The 18429-nt window shown below is 54.4% G+C and overlaps 1 protein-coding gene across 7 annotated transcripts in view; it reads left to right on the top strand.

Moving 5' to 3' along the window:
• Window positions 1-17926, top strand: part of LOC125633066 (uncharacterized) — a 30902-nt gene extending 12976 nt beyond the window's left edge. The window contains exons 1-4 of one of the 7 annotated variants that reach the window (XM_075124683.1): window positions 4172-4558; window positions 7744-7870; window positions 12828-12938; window positions 13060-17926. In XM_075124683.1, coding sequence (XP_074980784.1) covers window positions 4328-4558; window positions 7744-7870; window positions 12828-12938; window positions 13060-14441 — 1851 coding nt within the window. In that variant the 5' untranslated portion in view covers window positions 4172-4327 and the 3' untranslated portion in view covers window positions 14442-17926. The other 6 variants (XM_048842175.2, XM_075124686.1, XM_075124685.1 and 3 more) reach the window with 6 other exon arrangements.
• The last annotated feature ends 503 nt before the right edge of the window (window positions 17927-18429 follow it).

The following is an 18429-nucleotide window of genomic DNA, read 5'->3' as shown; positions in this document are numbered from 1 at the left end:
TACCATCATCTTACTATTATGCATGCAACTGAGGCAGTACTATGCACCAATTAAATCTCAGGCAACCACACTAATTTTTCATACTTTCATGAAATGTCTATATGTTCATTGTGTGCGGGAGAGGTTTGTACGTGCAACCGCGGTGTGTGTTGGGGGCCCGTGGTGTGTTAACAAACCGTGGTGCATGGTTGCTTTCACTATTCTATCTGTGGGTAGCATGGATTGAAGTAGGTATTTCTGTGTGGATTTACAGGTGGCAAGATACCTGGACAGCCAAGAGTAAAGTATTCGGGTGGTTTATGGTCACTGGTGATTTGAAATTCTTTGTCATGGATGAAGAAGATTGTCTGAGATTTTCAACTTGTGTCACGAGAGGAGCAGCGTTAAGGTTGTTTTGATGTGTGTTTGCATTTGAGAGTGGTGGAAGAGGCACCTGTGTGGAATGGGGCTGGGTGAAGCTGGAACAGTCTAAAAGTTGTTGTTCTGTGAATAATACGATTTATGTTAGAATAGCACCTAGCAGCCCTAGTCATGGGCCAGGAGCTCAGTGTGCTAGGCACTGTACAAACACAGACCATAAAGACAGTCCCTGCCCCACAGAGCTGACAATCTAGGTGTAAGACAAGAGACACCAGATGGCTACACACCATGAGAATGGCCACACTGGGAATGGTCCATCTAGTCCAGTGTCCTGTCTTCTGACAAAAAGAAAAGGAGGACTTGTGGCACCTTAGAGACTAACCAATTTATTTGAGCATAAGCTTTCGTGAGCTACAGCTCACTTCATCAGATGCATCCCTGTAGCTCATGAAAGCTTATGCTCAAATAAATTGGTTAGTCTCTAAGGTGCCACAAGTACTCCTTTTCTTTTTGCAAATACAGACTAACATGGCTGCTACTCTGAAACCTGACTTCTGACAGTGGCCAGTGCCTAATGCTTAAAAGGGAATGAACAGAACAGGGCAATCATTGAGTCGTCCAGTCCCAGCTTCTGGCAGTCAGAGGTTTAGGGACACCCAGAGCATGGGGTTGCATCCCTGCCCATCCTGGCTAATAGCCACTGATGGACCTACCCTCCAGGAACTTATCTAGTTCTTTTTTTAACCCCATTATGGTTTTGGCCTTCACAACATCCTCTAGCAACGAGTTCCACAGGTTGACTGTGTGTTGTGTGAAAAAATATTTCCTTTTGTTTGTTTTAAACCTGCTGCCCCATTAATTTCATTGGGTGGCCCCTCGTTCTTGTGTTATGAGAAGGAGTAAATAACACTTCCTTATTCACTTTCTCCACTCCATTCATGATTTTATAGTCATAGAATATCAGGGTTGGAAGGGACCTCAGGAGGTCATTTGGTCCTCTATCATATCCCCCCTTAGCCGTCTCTTTTCCAAGCTGAAAAGCCCCAGTCTTATTAACCTCTCCTCATACAGAAGCTGTTCCATTCCCTTAATCATTTTTGTTGCCCTTCTCTGCACTTTTTCCAATTCTAATATCTCTTTTTTGAGATGGGGCGATGAGAACTACATGCAGTATTCAAGATGTGGCCATACCATGGATTTATATAGAGGCAATATGCTATTTTCTGTCTTATTAGCTATCCCTGTCCTAATGGTTCCCAACGTTCTGTTCACTTTTTTGACTGCCACTGCACATTGAATGGCTGTTTTCAGAGAACGATCCACAATGACTCCAAGGTCTCTTTCTTGGGTGGTAACAGCTAATTTAGACCCCATCATTTTATATGTAGAGTTGGGATTATGTTTTCCAATGTGCATTACTTTGCATTTATCAGCATTGAATTTCATCTGCCATTTTGTTGCCCAGTCACCCAGTTTCATGAGATCCCTTTGTAGCTCTTCGCAGTCTGCCTGGGACTTAACTATCTTGAGTAGTTTTGTATTGTCTGCAAACTTTGACACCTCACTGTTTGCCCCTTTTTTCCAGATCATTTATGAATATGTTGAACAGCACAGACCCAAGTACAAATCCTTGGGAGGCCCTGCTATTTACCTCTCTCCACTGTGAAAATTGACCATTATTCCTACTCTTTGTTTCCTGTCTTTTTTTCAGTTACTGATCCACGAAAGGACCTTCCCTCTTATCCCATGATAGCTTACTTTGCCTAACAACCTCTTGTGAGGGACCTTGTCAAAGGCTTTCTGAAAGTCCACGTACACTATATCCACTGGATCACCCTTGTTCCCATGTTCGTTGACCCCCTCAAAGAATTCCAATAGATTGGTGAGGCATGATTTCCCTTTACAAAAGTGGTGTTGGTTCTTCCCAACAAATCATGTTCTTCTATGTGTCTGATCATTCTGTTCCTTACTGTTGTTTCAACCAATGTGCCTGGTACTGAAGTTAGGCTTACTGGCCTGTAATTGCCAGGATCGCTTCTGGAGTCTTTTTTAAAAATTGGTGTCACATTAGCTGTCCTCCAGTCATCTCAGTGATAGGTTACATACCATAGTTAGCAGTTCTACAATTTCAAGTGTGAATTCCTTCGAAACTCTTGGGTGAATATCATCTGGTCCTGGTGACTTATTACGCTTAAATTTATCAATTTGTTCCAAAACCTCTTCTATTGACACCTTAATCTGCAACAGTTCCTCAGATTTATCACCTGCAAAGAATGGCTCAGGTGTGGGAATCTCCTCACATCCTCAGCTGTGCAGACAGATGGAAAGAATTCATTTAGCTTCTCCTCAATGGCCTTGTCTTCCCTGAGTGCTCCTTTAGCACCTCGATTATCCAGTAGCCCCACTGCAGGCCTCTAGCTTCTGATACACTTTTTAAAAATTGCTGTTAATTTTTGTGTCTTGCTAGTTGTTCTTTAAATTCTTTTTTGGCCTGACTAATTATACTTGCCTGGCCAGAGTTTATGCTCCTTTTTATTTACCTCACTAGGATTTGACTTCCAGTTTTTAAAAAATGCCTTTTTGTCTCTAACCACCTCTTTTACTCTGGTGTTTCACCATGGTGTCATTTTTTATTTTTATTTTGGTCCTCTTACTGCTTTTTTTTATTTGGGGTGTGTAGATATAGTTTGAGCCTCTATTATGGTGTTTTTTTAAAAAGTTTCCATGCAGCTTGCAGGCATTTCACTCTTGTGACAGTTCCTTTTAATTACCGTTTAACTAGCCTCCTCGTTTTTATGTAATTCCCCTTTTTTTAAGTTGAATGATACTGTGGTGAGTTTCTTTGGTATTTTCCTCCTACTAGGATGTTAAATTTAACTACATTATGGTCACTATTACTGAGCAGTTCAGCTCTATTCATCTCTGGGACAGATCCTGTTTGCCACTTAAGACCAAATCAAGAATTGCCTCTCTCCCCTTGGGGATTCCAAGACTAGCTGCTCTAAGAAGCTGTCGTTAATGGTGTCTAGAAATTTTGTCTCTGCATCCCGTCCTGAGGTGACATGTGTCCAGTCCATATGGGGACAGCTGAAATCCCCCATTATTGTTGGGTTTTCTGTTTTTGTAGCCTCTCTAATCTCCCTGAGCATTTCACAGTCACTAACACCATCCTGGTCAGGTGATTGGAAGTATATTCCTACCGCTATATTCTTATTACTAGAGCTTGGAATTTCTATCCATCCAGATTCAGTCTGATTCATTTAAAGATGTTTACTATATTTGACTCTATGATTTCTTTCACATACAGTGCCACTCCCCCACCCGCATGACCTACTCTTTCCTGTCTGGGCTTTACTAGAGGTCTTCCTTAGTGGAGTTAGACGTGACTGGACCTTAGCCCTTAACTGAGAGCTTGCTCAGCTCTTCATTGAAAGGGCCAAAGAGCTTTTCTCCACAGTGGGTTTCAGGGGCTCAGTTAAACAGCTGTTACCAAAACCAGATCATAGCCTGTTAACCGGTTTGAATAAAACTCCTTCCTCTTTCCATTCCCCACTTTCGCTTCCTTGGTGTTTTGATGCCATCGCCCGGCGGCGCGCCCAGGACCACAGGGCCGGCCAGCCCGACTGCACAGTGTCCCGCCAGCAGAAACACGCCTCGGGCCTCCTGCTCCCTCCCAGAGAAGCGAGACACGTGCACAAGCCCCGCTCCCCCGGGGCAGGTCCCCCTCGGGGCTGTGTGGAAGCCGCGGGCGGGTACGAGGTGGGCCGGAGGCGCCTTTCCCCGCTGCAGCAGCCCCGTCCCCAGGCGGGCGCTTGCGCTGCGGAGGGCCCCGGGGTGCGACCCTCGCTCTGGGTGCGGGGCCCTGCTCGGGCCGAGCCCGGCGAGCTCCGGGGCCAGGCGGGGGGAGGCGGCGCCGCGCTACGGGCTGCCGGGAGCTGTAGTTTTTTCTCCCTCCCGCAGCAGGGGGATGCCCGGTCCCCCCCGCGCGGCTCCCCGGGAGAGCCGGAGACCTGCGCGCCCGAGCTCCGGCTGCGCCCCGGGCCCCGCTGCCCCGCGCGCCCCGCGCAGCGCATCCTGCGCCCGGACCGCTCCCAGCCGGGGGCGGCGCGCCCGTGGAGCCCGGCGCTCGCCGAGCTTGGTCCCGACGCGCCTGCCCGGCCGAGCCCGGGGGACGATGCCGCGCGGGGGCCGGGCGCAGGTAGGCGCCGGCTTGGCCCGGCTCGGGGCGCAGGGAGCGGGGCGCTGCGCTCCCGGGGCCAGCTGCGCAGCGGTAGCGCGGTGACAATGGGAGCCCGGGGCCGAGCCGGGCCGAGCCGGGCCAACAGCCCTGCCCGCGGTCTGTAGCCACCTTAGGGACCGCAGCCCGTGTGTGCCCCGCCCGGCCCGGCCCGGCGGGCGCTGGGTGGCTGAACCCGGCTGGGGCTCGGCTCTCGGGGCCGGCCCGCTGTGGGTGGGGGCCCCGGGGGCGGGGGGGCAGTGTCCCCGCAAGCCCAGGGGAAGCCGAGACCGAGGGGCAGGGGGGCGCTGGGGGATCCGCGTTGGGCTCCCTTGGTTTAGCCTCGTATTACGGCCCCGGGGAAGGGGGTAGAGGGCAGGGAAGCCGCAGCCTGCTGTTCCCGGACCCGCCGGGCCGGCTGCGGGGAGGACAGAGACAGGCCAGGCCCTGGGGACATACAGCTAACAAGGCTGCGCCTGGGAAACGGCAGGGGATCCCCCCTGAGACCCCAAACTTTCATGGGCAGGGGGCGGCTTGGGACCCCTCCGCGCCAGCAGAGGCCGAGGGGTGCCCTGGGCAGCAAATTGGACAGGGACGTGCCATGGCTAGGGGGGCCCTGGCAGGAAAGGCCAGTGCTGTTTGGAGCTGCATCTGCAGAGGCCTCCGGTCTGGGAGCCGAGGAAGGGGCCGTGCACCCCTTCGTGGATCGGGTGGGGTCGTGCTGGGCGCCGCGCCAGGGAGACCCCCTCCGAGAGTCCCACAGAAGCAACAGCAAATTATTCAGAGGCTGAAGGAAAGATTTTAATGCACGAAGTCGGGTGTGTGGAAAGGACGACGGAGGAGGGAAACGTGGTGCAGAGTGTGGGCCTGAGGCAGGAAGAAGTGTTCAGACGGCACCAAGACAATCTGGATTCACAGGCCCCAGGGGCTTCTCTACGGACGAGAAAGGGCTCTTTGATCTAAAGGCAGAAGGAAAGCCAGTGGCTGGACGCTGAAGGTCGGTCGATACATTCAGGCTAGAAATAAGATGCAATTTCTGAGCAATGTGGCAATTAACCAATGGAATAATTTACCAAGGGACGTGATGAATTCTCCATCACTTGAAGTCTTTAAATCAAGACTGGATGGCTTTCTAGTAAATATGCCCTAGCTCAACCACAAGATATGGGCTTGATGCAGAAATCACTGGGAGAAGTTCTCTGGCCTATGTTGTGCAAGAGATCAGGCTAGATGATGAGACTGGTCCCTTCTGGCCTTCCAAATGATGAATCTATGAAAAAATCCTGCCCAAGAAACTCAATGGCTTTTTAAAAACCAATGACTAGCCATAGGGGATGAAGTAGTTATAAATCCAGTTGCATTTTAGTTGAGAGTGTGAAATCTTAGGTGAAAAATTAATTTGCAATGACTCATCTAGAAGCACACATCGTGTGGACAGAAAACTGCCTTGAACCCCGCAAACATAGGGCAGTGATAAGCCCTAGTGCATTGGTAGGGACTTCTGAAATTAGACCTTTAGGCTGAGATTTTCAAAACTGCCTATGGGATTTAGACCCAGAGTCCCCACTGGGAGCGGTGTGCCTCCATGAGATGCACCAACAGGAGAATCGTCTCCATGAGGGAAGTGCTGGAAGCCCTGGGGCTCGGCACATTTCAAACTAACTTAGGCAAAGCCCTAACCAGCATCGCCGGGTCACTCCTGCAGCCCTTACTGGTGAGAACTCCCCTGGATTTCAGCGGTAGTTTTGTCTGAACCCAGGCTGCAGAATCTGCCCAGCGTGGTGGCCAAGACTGGACTGGCAGAGGAGGCCAGGTGCTACACAACCTCATTTCTGTTCATTTGTGTGGCCGTGCAGGATGATTTGTACACATATAAATTAGAATGAGGTTGATACTGTGGCTCTGAGTCTGTGTCCCGCTGTCTCTTGTGTGGTCATTTACACCTGGGCCAAGTGGGCGTGTAAAGCCACGCGGTCGGAGCAGTTCCATCTTATGCCCATTGTGCACTCCCTTTGCAAACGGTTACACTGGGGCAAGGCAATGCAGAGTCGGACCCTGGGCCTGGCAGAGATTCTGCGGGCTGATAAGCTTTCGTGAGCTACAGTTCACTTCATCAAATGCATCCTGCTGATCATGAATAAAGAGGGATGTTTGCTCCGAAACACTCAGGCTGGAGGGACGATCTTCGGGAAAAGTCCAAAGTATTAAAAAAATAAATACTGCAGCTGATCAGGAAGGGCCAGAGATCTTGATGCAGAAACATTTATGGAACCAAATTCCCTTTGCACAGAATCAAAAGAATTATTTGAAAGCTGCCAGGTCCCTTTGCTGTGCTCAACTGCAGATATGGATCAAGGAGGCAGTGAGCTTAACCAAACGGTTCTGAGGTGGGGACTGTGTGGACGAAGCCCTGACACTAAGCAGAAATGCTAATGGAGCAGTGTTTCCATAGAGCGCCCAGCCCCAGGGGTACCTGGAATGGGCCCTCCTGTTACAAGAAAGGGAGGTGCGCAGGCCCTTGGGTGGAATTCCCTGGGCCTTGCCTTGTCATGGACGCTTGTGGAAAGTGGATGCAAACCACGGCCACACTGCTGGGAGCTGGAAGTCGTCTTTCCTTGTGGGCTTTTCCCCTCGCTTGATTGAACCACTCTAAAGCCCATGTCTGGGGCCCTCAGCAGCCCGGAAGGTCTCCGGCAGTTTATTTGCTGGGCTGGGGCCTGGACCAGCCAGGTTAAACAGGACACAAGTGGGGTGAACCTGGCCATTCATTAATATATGAAGGGCATTTTGGAGGCAGCCGCTGCTATTGTTAATATTTCCGAGAGGGCAGTGCTCACAATGCGCCGGGCACCGTGCACACAGAGAGGAGGAGATGGGCCATGTCTAAAAGGCATGCTGTGAACCCTTATCAGCCCCCTTTGTGGCATGGTTGATGTAATGTTCTCCCCTGTAACTCATGGAGTTCCAGCACTTGTGAGCCTGCTTCTGACCTGCTGTGTTTTCTAACCCGGTCGATCCGTGCGTAGCCGACGTTGTTTCTGATCAGACACACGTGTAAAACGGCCTCGGTTAGCGCTGTGACTCAGACACATGGAATATCCCCCGTCTGGATGGCAGTCAGGGCTGCCGGTGGTGGGAGGTACTGAATGGGGCCACTTGTTTTGCAGGTACCGGTGGCATTTGAGGACGTCGCCGTCTATTTCTCCCTGGAGGAGTGGGCGGAGTTAGCAGAATGGCAGCGGGAATTGTACCGAGATGTGATGAAGGAGAATTACAAGCTCATCGCCTCTTTGGGTAAAGAGACACTTCTCCTCATGTTACCGAGAGCTGCGTGGTCTGTGTAAGGCTGGTTCCTGGCACTTTCAAGGATGCCCTCTCTCCCAAGAGTGGTAAAGGATTGTTATCCTGAAAGTTCGCAGACCCTTGGCAAATAGAAATGCAAAGAGCATTGTTCTTATGGAATTAATTTGCAGGTGCCCAGGAGAATCGGGAGCTCCTCCCACCCTCCCCAAAGAGGAGAGTTTCAGGCCCCAAAACTCATATATTCAATCCCCCCAAACTCAGACCTGTGGAGCTGAGGTCCCTCTACGTATCCCTTACAAGCGCATCAGTGTCACAATTGAAACACAAACGTCACAAAACCAGGAAATGCAGAGTTCAGGGGACACTTCCCACACAGCCTTAACTCTGCCCTGTGAGGGGGACCAGCACCTTGTTGTTTTAGGGGTGGGGAATATTTTTCCCCTGAGAGACCTGGGTAAAGTACAAGAAAGTAATTAGGAGAAATCCCCATTGCATCATTAGCCCCTTTACATTGTGATTGTGCAGCAGGAAAGAAGGAGGCGGGGTTCAGTGCGATCTCCATCAGCCAGCAATCCAGTAGTGCTGCCCCACCCTCGTGGAGAGGAGGCCTGCACGGGAGTGGGGCCAGGCCCAGAGATAGGGCAGGTTTCGTTGGCGAGAGGGATACGGTATTGTCATGCTCCAAGTGCCTCTTGGCATCCCAAATGGGCAGCGTTCGAGGGATGTTTCTGACACTGATTATAAAGAGAGGTTCTTATATTTCTCAGGCCACGTCTACACGATAAAATTAAGTCAATCTAACGCACACCGATGTACAGCCGCTGCAGTAATCTCCGCGCTTGTGTCAACACTTGGCTCCTTGCGCCAGCGGGGCGTGTCCGCACCAGGAGCGCTTGGGTCAGTTGTGCTGTCAGCGTGGGGCATTATGGGAAGGCTCCTGAAACCAGTGACAACACGGTGTCTGCACTTGACCTGACTACATCGACCTTGACGCTACGCCACTCGTGGAGGTGGAGTTATTAAGTCGGCGTAGTGGGACAGTTACATTGCGGAGCAAAATTTTAGTATAGACCAGGGGCTTAAACTCAGCCAGAGCCCACCAAAGCAGAGCTCCAGTAAACATTTTCAGACCCACAGAAGCCCCAGCACCTCCCATGGGGCTGAAGCCCTGAGCCTGGCGCCTGCCGCGGGGCTAAAGCCCCAAGCCCCCTGCACCTCCCCTGCAGGGCTAAAGCCCCAAGCTCCTGCACCTCCTCCCACGAGGCTAAAGCCCCAAGCCCCAGCATCTCCTCCCGCTGGGCTAAAGTCCCTGCCCCCCCTGCCCCCCACAGGGCTAAAGCCCCAAGTCACAGCACACCCCGTGGGGCTGAAGCCCCGAGCCCCGGCACCTCCTCTCATGGGGCTAAAGCCCCAAACCCCCGCGGCTCCCCCGCAGGGCTAAAGTCCTGAGACCCCCTGCTACGCAGCTGAAGCCCCTAATGAGGGTGGGGGGAGCCGGGAGATAATCTCTGAGAATTGAAGCCTTGGTGTGGACCCTTCCATAATTAGGGGGCGTAAGCTGCCTTGTGTCAACCCAGCTCTCTAGTGTAGACCAGGCCTCAGTAATGTAAGTTCAAAGCTACTTCGAATGCTGGCCAGTTCCCTGCCTCTCCCCACTCTGAAACATCCCCCTCGTGACTACAAATAACCAGCTTAGGTTAAAATCAGTGTGTGGCTGTCGCTGGCAGGTGTGCCGTCTGTGTAGTCACCTGGGCCAGTCATTGGGGAGTCACCAAAACAAACCCAGACAGCTTAGCCAGAGTCCATGAAAACCCTCCTGTCTGTTGCTGGCATGCTGAGCTTTGCTGGAGTGTGTCACCCTCCAGGGAGACACGGTGGGTGAGGTAATATTTTATTGGACAAACTTACTCATACTAAGTTTGCCAGTCCCGAGGAAGGGCTCTGTGTAGCTCAAACGCTGGTCTCTGTCACCAGCAGAAGTTGATCCAATAAAAGATATTCTCACCTACCTTGTCTCTCTACTATCCTGGGACCGACACGGCTACCACAACACTGCATGGCCCTCCCGTGTCATTTACAATCCAGGTCACTGTCGGACTCGCTGCCTTTCAGGACCCAGAGAGGGTTTCAGGAATTAAGAAGCAGCTGGGGAAAGCCACTCACCCTATATGATCAGGGGGATGGAACGGCTTCCGTATGAGGAGAGATTAATAAGACTGGGACTTTTCAGCTTGGAAAAGAGACAACTGAGGGGGGATATGATAGAGGTCTGTAAAATCAGGAATGGTGTGAAGACAGTGAACAAGGAAGTGTTATTTACTCCTTTTCATAACACAAGAACTAGGGGCCACCAAATGAAATAAACAGGCAGCAGGTTTAATACAAACAAAAGGCAGTATTTCTTCACACAACACACAGTCAACCTGTGGAACTCATTGCCAGGGGATGTTGTGAAGGCCAAAAGTATAACTGGGTTAAAAAAAGAACTAGATCAGTTCCTGGAGGGTAGGTTCATCAGTGGCTATTAGCCAAGACAGTGAGCGACGCAACCCCATGCTCTAGGTCAGTGGTCTCCAAAGTGGGGTGCGCGCACCCCAGGGGGTGCACAAGACGATAGATTGGGGGGCGCAGCAGGAGGAGCACCGCCGGAGCAGGAGAGAAAAAGGGGGCGGCCCTGAGTCCTCCGGCCCGTGGAGCAGCAGGGGCAGCCGCGCAGCCAGCGGCCGGAGAGAAGCGGGACTCTGAAGGGGAAAGCGCCGCTTCTCTCCGGCCACTGGCTGCGGGGCTGCCCCTGCTCCTCCCGAGTCCTCGGGCCCGTGCTCGCAGGGCCGCATTCGAAAGGGGCTTGAGAGCTGCAGGCCAGGGCCCCGGGGCCCCCTTAGCCCAGGGCCCTGAAGCCCCTAAAGCCCCTGTGTTCCAGGTGGCCCTGCCTGCCGGGGGGGGGGGGGGAGAGCTCCCAGAATCACGGCTCCCAGAATCGTGGCCATGGGGGGGGGGTGCTGCACTGCGCAGAGCCACCTGCACCCCCCCTGCACCAACAGGAGCTGCCCCAGGTAAGTGATCTGCACCCCCTGCCTGCCCCAGCCCTGAGCCTCCTCCCGCACCCCCCCGAGCGCCCTCCCAGACCCCGCGCCCCACCCCAAGCGCCCTCCCGCACCCTAACTCCCTCCCAGACCCCACGCCCCCCCCGAGTGCCCTCCCGCACCCTAACTCCCTCCCAGACCCCGCGCCCCACCCTGAGCGCCCTCCCGCACCCTAACTCCCTCCCAGACCCCGCGCGCCACCCCGAGCGCCCTCCCGCACCCTAACTCCCTCTCAGACCCCGCGCCCCACCCCGAGCGCCCTCCCGCACCCTAACTCCCTCCCAGACCCCACGCCCCACCCCGAGCGCCCTCCCCCACCCTAACTCCCTCCCAGACCCCGCGCCCCACCCTGAGCGCCCTCCCGCACCCTAACTCCCTCCCAGACCCCGCGCCCCACCCTGAGTGCCCTCCCTGTCACGGAGTCCCCGGGCGATGCTCTGGAACTGCTCCCCATGAAGTCAGGCAGGACTCTGGGGCAGTCGCCTTCCTGTGAGCAGCCTGTCTGGAGGACACACAGCTCACCCGGCTTCCCCCTTCCTGGGTCTGACCTCGGAGCATTCAGCCTCCTCTGCCCCTCCGTGCGCTTCCCACAGCGAGTCCGCTCAGGTGGGGTCCTGGGGAAGCCAGAGGGTCCTGCCCCCCAACTCCGCAGTCAGACGGGACTCTCAGCCAGCCAGTAAAACAGAAGGTTTATCAGATGACAGGAACATGGTCTAAAACAGAGCTTGTAGGTGCAGAGAACAGGACCCCTCAGCTGGGTCCATTTGGGGGGGGCAGTGAGCCAGACAACCCCGTCTGCACTTCACTCCATGTCCCAGCCAGCCCCAAACTGAAAACTCCCTCCAGCTCCTCATCCTCTGGGCTTTGTCCCTTTTCCCAGGCCAGGTGGTCACCTGATTTCTTTGTTCTCCAACCCTTTAGCTCTCACCTTGCAGGGGGGAAGGGCCCAGGCCATCAGTTGCCAGGAAACAGGGTGTCGGCCATTCTCTGTGTCCAGACCCCTGCACACACCTGCTCTCTAGGGCTCTGCAATGATCATACACCCTTACCCCACCACCTAGATACTTAAGAACTGCATAGGGGAAACTGAGGCACCCCCACAATATTCGGAGGAAACATTAAGAACAGTCCCGCTTCATCACACTCCCACACTCTAACTCCCTCCCAGACCCCGCACTCCACCCTGAGCGCCCTCCCGCACCCCAACTCCCTCTCAGACCCCACGCCCCAACCCTGAGTGCCGTCCCGCACCCTAACTCCCTCCCAGACCCCGCGCCCCAACCCTGAGCGCCCGCTGTATCACAAAGTGTTAAACCAAGATTTTCAAAAATAATAAAGCGTATTCAATCACATTGCTCTCACTAAAAATATTATTATTAATAATAAACTTGTTTTAGTGACAGCAAAAAGTTTTTTTATACCGTTAATAAATAAAATAAAAAATTATTTAAAAAATATTGTTTATTTCATCTTTATCTCATCATTTTTTAATTTCTATGTTTTGTGTATGTTTTATCATTTATACACTATATCAGTACAGTAGTACATGTCTATAATTTATACATAAATAAATATACATATATTGGGGGTGCTTGCTAAAAATTTTTACTGATGGGGTGCACGATCAAAAGTGTTTGGAGACCACTGCTCTGGGTGTCCCTAAGCCTCTGACTGCCAGAAGCTGGGAATGGGCGACAGGGGATGGATCACTTAATAACTGCCCTGTTCTGTTCGTTCCCTCTGGGGCACCTGGCACTGGCCACTATGGGAAGACAGGAGACTGGGTGAGATGGACCTTTGGTCTGACCGTTCTTATGTTCTTCTGAGCCCGTCTCATTGACCTGTGGTTTTTGCCTCCTGCACAGGGTGTCGGGGTGCCAAACCAGAGATCATCTGTCAGATGGAGCGTGGGGAGGAGCCATGTGTGGGGGAGCCCCAGGGCTGGAGAGAGAGGAGACCCCAGAGCCCCTGCTCAGGTGAGTCAGGAAGGAAACACCCTAAGAACACAGCCCATCCCATGACTCTTGTTTAGTGTTAGGAGTTTGCCTTTGTTCCAGCGGACGAAGTGATGTCTGGACTCTCTCCTCTCTCCAGCAGGTGTTGGCAGCACCGTTAAAAAGGAGGAGCAGGAAGAGGGATGTCTTGGTCAGGAAGATCCCGAAGCACCGGCACCACCAGGGACCGTGTCCGGAATAATGGGGGAGAAAGGTCTCCAGCTCTTGGGACTAAAGAGCTGCAAGAGCGAAAGCTTGTCCCGCCGGAAGCAAAGAACCCAGGCCGGAGACCCTCCGGGAAGACGAACCGGGAGGGTGCTAGAGAGGCCTCATGCATGCCTGGACTGTGAGAAGAGCTTCAAGGACAAGACGGCTCTGATAATCCACCAGCGGATCCATACGGGCGAGAAGCCCTTTCCCTGTGCTGAGTGCGGGAAGCGCTTCACACAGAAGCAGCACCTCACCACCCACCAGCGCACCCACACCGGGGAGCGCCCCTTCTCCTGCGCCCAGTGCGGCAGCAGCTTCCGGCTGAGGAAGGTCTTCCTGACCCACCAGCGGGTCCACGCCGGGGAGCTGCCCTTCACCTGCGGCGAGTGTGGGAAGATCTTCAACCACAAGCACCACCTGATCACGCACCGCCGCACCCACACGGGCGAGCGCCCCTTCCCCTGCACCCAGTGCGGCAAGCGCTTCACCCAGAAGCACCATCTGCTGAGCCACCAGCGTAGCCACACGGGCAACCGGCCCTTCTCCTGCGCCCAGTGCGGGAAGAGCTTCAAGGACAAGACGCCGCTGAGCATCCACCAGATCGTGCACACCGGGGAGAAGCCGTTCTCCTGTGAGGCTTGCGGGAAGATTTTCAGCCACAAGCACCACCTGGTGATCCACCGGAGAACCCACACCGGGGAGAAGCCCTTCACCTGCGCCGAGTGCGGCAAGCGCTTCACGCAGAAGCACCATCTCGTCAGCCACCAGCGCATCCACACCGGGGAGCGCCCCTTCGCCTGCTCCCACTGCGGGAGGAGCTTCAAGGACAAGATCACCCTGAAGCTGCACGTCAGGCTGCACACCGGGGAACGGCCCTTCGCCTGCGCCGAGTGCGGGGAGCGCTTCCGCCTCAGGAAGGTGCTGCTCACCCACCAGCGGGTGCACACGGGGCAGGCCCCGCTGATATGCACCGAGTGCGGGAAGAGCTTCAATCACATGCAGCGCATGGCCATGCACCAGACGAGCCACCACACCCAGCCGGGGCCGTTCCGGAGAGCTCAGCGCAGGGAGAGCTGCTCGGGGAAACCACAGCTCCTCGTGCACCCGCAAGGCCAGCCCGCTGGCTGCTCGGCACACACAGCGACCTTCCAGCCGCACGCACCTGGGGGTTCCCCCTGCCGAACAGGCAGAGAAAGTCCTGGGCCTGACAAACCACCTTCTGCACAATTATACACGGAGCCGGCCCCGCGGGATCGCCCAGAAGAAACCATCTGACTGCTGGGAGCAGGGAAAGCGTCCCTCACGAGCGCAGTCTGAACACCCCCCGCCCCCCTCCCCGGTCCTGTGTGATGGGTGTCGTTAATCCAGCGCTCGCCCTCTGCAGCCCGGCACCGGCGTGAGACAGAAACCAAAGACAGCCAGGCTGTCCCTGAGTTTTCCTGTAAACGGTCAGCGCTCGTCAGCGGGAGAGACGCTTCGCCCTCAAAGGGGGCTGCGGAGACTTGCTTAGGGCTGCGTCTACCTGCATCAGGCAGCCAAGGAGCGTCCTGGTGGCCGGCGTTCCGCCTGCCCTGCCTGAGACCCAGCAGAGCGAGAAGGAAAATATTTAGCACTTATGCAGCAGATTAGCAGCCAGCTGCCCAGTGAGAGACACATGGAGGGCTGCGGAAAGTGGGAGTCTCTGTTGTAGGACATGCGCGGACAGAGGTGTCACAGCGTGGTAGAACTAGAGATGGACAAGCCCTGTTAGGTCATTCGGTCCCTCTCCCAGGGGCTAGCATTGGATTGTTTCCCTTCAGCACATCTCCAGCCCCTTGTCCAGTCCAGTTCCAAGCGGTGGGGCTCCCACCCCGTCCCTTGGCTGACACCCCCATGCCAATGCATCTCGCTGCCAGGAAATTACTCCTGATATTCAGTCCACGGCTTGTCTTTCTCTGTTACATCCCATTCTTCCTAGTCATGCCCAGGTGCCAGTCGTAAATAATCATCCCTCTTTGGTTTGTACGCTCCACGTATCCATAGACTGTCAAAAGATACTGTTAAAGCAGGGCTGTCGCTCAATCACAGTTAACTCATGCGATTAACTCAAAACAAATTAATTTGATTAAAAAAATTAATCGCGATGAACTGCCGTTTTAATCGCACTGTTAATAATAGAATGCCAGTTTAAAGTTATTATAACTATTTTGGATGTTTTTCTGTATTTTCAAATATATTGGTTTCAGTTACAACACAGAATACAAAGTGTACAGCGCTCACTGTGAAAAAGAAACAAAAGAAATGGTATTTTTCAATTCACCTCATACAAGTACTGTCATGCAGACTCTATTGTGGAAGCATGTCCTCTGAAATGGTGGTCAAAGCATGAAGGGGCATACGAATTTTTAGCATTCTGGCATGTAAATACCTTGCAATGCCGGCTACAAAAGTGCCATGCAAACGCCTGTTCCCACTTTCAGGTGACGCTGTAAATAAGAAGCAGGCAGCATTATCTCCTGCAAATGTAAACACACTTGTTTGTCTGAGCGATTGGCAGAATAAGAAGTAGGACTGAGTGGACATGTAGGCTCTAAAGTTTTACATTGTTTTATTTTTGAGTGCAGTTATGTAAAAAAAACAATTCTACATTTGTAGGTTGCATTTCACAATTAAGAGACTGCACTACAGTGCTTGTGTGCGGTGAACTGAAAAATTCTATTTCTTTTGTTTTTTTCAGTGCAATTATTTTAAATCAAAAATAATAATATAAAGTGAGTTCTGTACACTTTGTAGTCTGTATTATAATTGAAATCAATATATTTGAAAATGTAGAAAACCTCTAAAAATATTTAAATAAATGGTATTCTAGTATTGTTCAATAGTGCAATTAAAATTGCGATTAATTGCAATTATTTTTTTAATCTGACAATCATGATTAATTTTTTTTAATAGTTTGACAGCCCTGTAGTAAAGCTATGGCTTAGAAGTCAGCGTGCCGGAGAAATCCCTGTGGGGGAGAGGTTCACTGGAGGCTAAGCTGCCCCCCCAGCCTGCTCCCTCGGGCACCGTGGGGCACTTTGGAACTTTGACAGGTGTCTGGACCCTGCCCCTGGAGGCCCATCTTCCTGCTCTTGCTGTCCTGCCCTTTGCAGTTGGGTTGCACCAGCTCTGGGAGGCTCCGCTTCCCCTTGGACGCTGGGGTGGAACCGTGCCCGGGGCAGAGAGACCAGCCACCTGTCTCGCCACCCGTCTCCAGTGGAGGGGTCAGCCCTGGGGACGGAGGAAGAACGCATGCCAGCCAACTGCAAGTGCGGCAGCAAGGCCGGTGGGCAGGAGGGACCTATGGGAGAGCAGGATCCCAGGCCATTCCGGTCTGGTTAATGGTGCTCAGACACCAGAGGGACGAGCCCCACGTAATACCAGGCAAGAGAGAGCAGGAATTGAATTACCCCCAGAAGCCAGCTGGTAGCCAGTGAGTGGCCCAGAACACTGATGCGTTGGGCCCCAGTTGCAAGCTGGGGGGCTGCATTCTGCGCTAGCTGCAATGTCGGATGATCCTCCATGCTCGCCCTGCCTGGAAGCGATTAATTACCCGTCACCGGGGTGAGGTCTGCGCCAGAGCAGAACGGCGCAGCCTCCTGACAGACGTTCGGCTCGGCCCTGAGAGACACCCGAGCACTCCCCAGCGTGTGAATCGTGAGACGGGTCAGGCAGTACCAGGTTTACCATGGCGCCACGGCGCTGGGCCCCCCCACACACACACACTCAGAAGGGCCCATAACCACAGCCCTGGCATCTCGATGGCGGGTCCCACCCCCAGGCTGGATGGGATACAGGACCAGGCCCAGCTGCTTCCATTGCAGACACAGAGAGAGAGAGAGAGAGAGAGAGACCTCCCCACCCGCCTCCACCGGCCCAGCCCCCTATGGGACCCCCACAACCCAGCCCCACAGAGACCCACTGCCCCCAGCCCCACAGAGAGAGAGGGACTGGCCCCCCGGGACCCCTAGCCTGTCCCACCATACACAGAGCTCCCAATGACACCTCCCCACACACAGCTCCTGGGACCCCCCAGCCCAGCCCCACAGAGAGAGAGAGAGAGAGAGACCACCCCCCCACACAACTTCCCCTGCCGGCCCCTTGCTCTGGGAACCGCCCCCCCCCCCCCGCCATGCCCTGCCCCATTGTCCCTGGCCGGCCCCTCATCCCTGGGGCCCCAAAAATATGTTTGGCGCCGAGCTCGCAAAAAGTTCCCCCGGGCCTTGCTGGGTGCCGTGTTGGCCGGTGGTTCGCCGGTGCTGGAGGCTGCAGATCACCCCCCGGTCGCGGCCGTGGCCTGCGGCGTGTAACCCGGGCAGCTCGCTGGCAGACAAGGCGGTGATGGAACCAGTGGCTCTGTGAGCGGGAGTCTTGCTGCCAAATGCGTCTGGCAGGGAGGCGCCCCAGCGGTGCGTGGCACGTGGAGCTCGCACGTGGTGACTTCACGCTGCTGCGCGGACATCACCGCGTGTCTCCTTCGCGGGGTGAGGGGGGTACCAGTGCCAGGCCCAGGGGCCGGCGGCAGCTCCGGGCTCAGAACAGGGGAATCCCTGTTTGCCAGTCGCAAATGTGGCCGCTCCGGCCTGCTGCGTGCTCCCAGTGGATGACGGGTAACGGCTGGGCGACAGCGGGCTAGTGCAGAGGGCCCGTGTCCCTTTCCTGCGACGAAATCCCCCCGCAGAGCCGACGTCCCGCCCTGCTGCAGCTGCAAACGTTCAATAAAGGCGGCCTGTGTACAGAGAGCTCTGGGGCTGTGCGTGTTCTCGCCGGTCCCGTGGCCCTGCGGTGGCCCTGCTGGCCCAGCGCTGGGGACGCCTGGCGGGAGGCACAACAGGGCATGCTGGCCCTTTATGGCAGCCTCGGGGCCCAGCCTGGCCTGCTTCCGGGGCCAATGCCAAAGCAAGCCATTCTGGGACTTGCAGTTCCCGGGGCTGATGGGAGCTGTAGGCCTTGCAGCAAGGGATGCTGGGAAGGGGAGCAGTTTATATAGGAGCGCCCTGGTGCTCAGTTCGGTGAACTAGTAGGGGAGAACTCTCCTTGGGGGTTGGTTTGTAGCGTGGAAAGGCCTAGGGGCATCTGGGGAGAGCCTGGAAAGGGGGCTAGAGGCTGGGGTGTTTGACCTAGAAGACCCTGAGAGGGGAAGTACGCGATGAGTCGGGGGGATGGGGCATGACCGTGATGGCAGGGGGTGAGCCAGAGTGCGGGGGGTGGGCTGTGTTTCCCACCAAAGGGTTCAGTTTAGCTG

This window comes from Caretta caretta, chromosome 2, assembly GCF_965140235.1.
Source record: "Caretta caretta isolate rCarCar2 chromosome 2, rCarCar1.hap1, whole genome shotgun sequence".
NCBI lineage: Eukaryota > Metazoa > Chordata > Testudines > Cheloniidae > Caretta > Caretta caretta.
The sequence above is the reverse complement of the archived record's forward strand: the minus strand, read 5'-3'. Positions and strand labels throughout refer to the sequence as shown.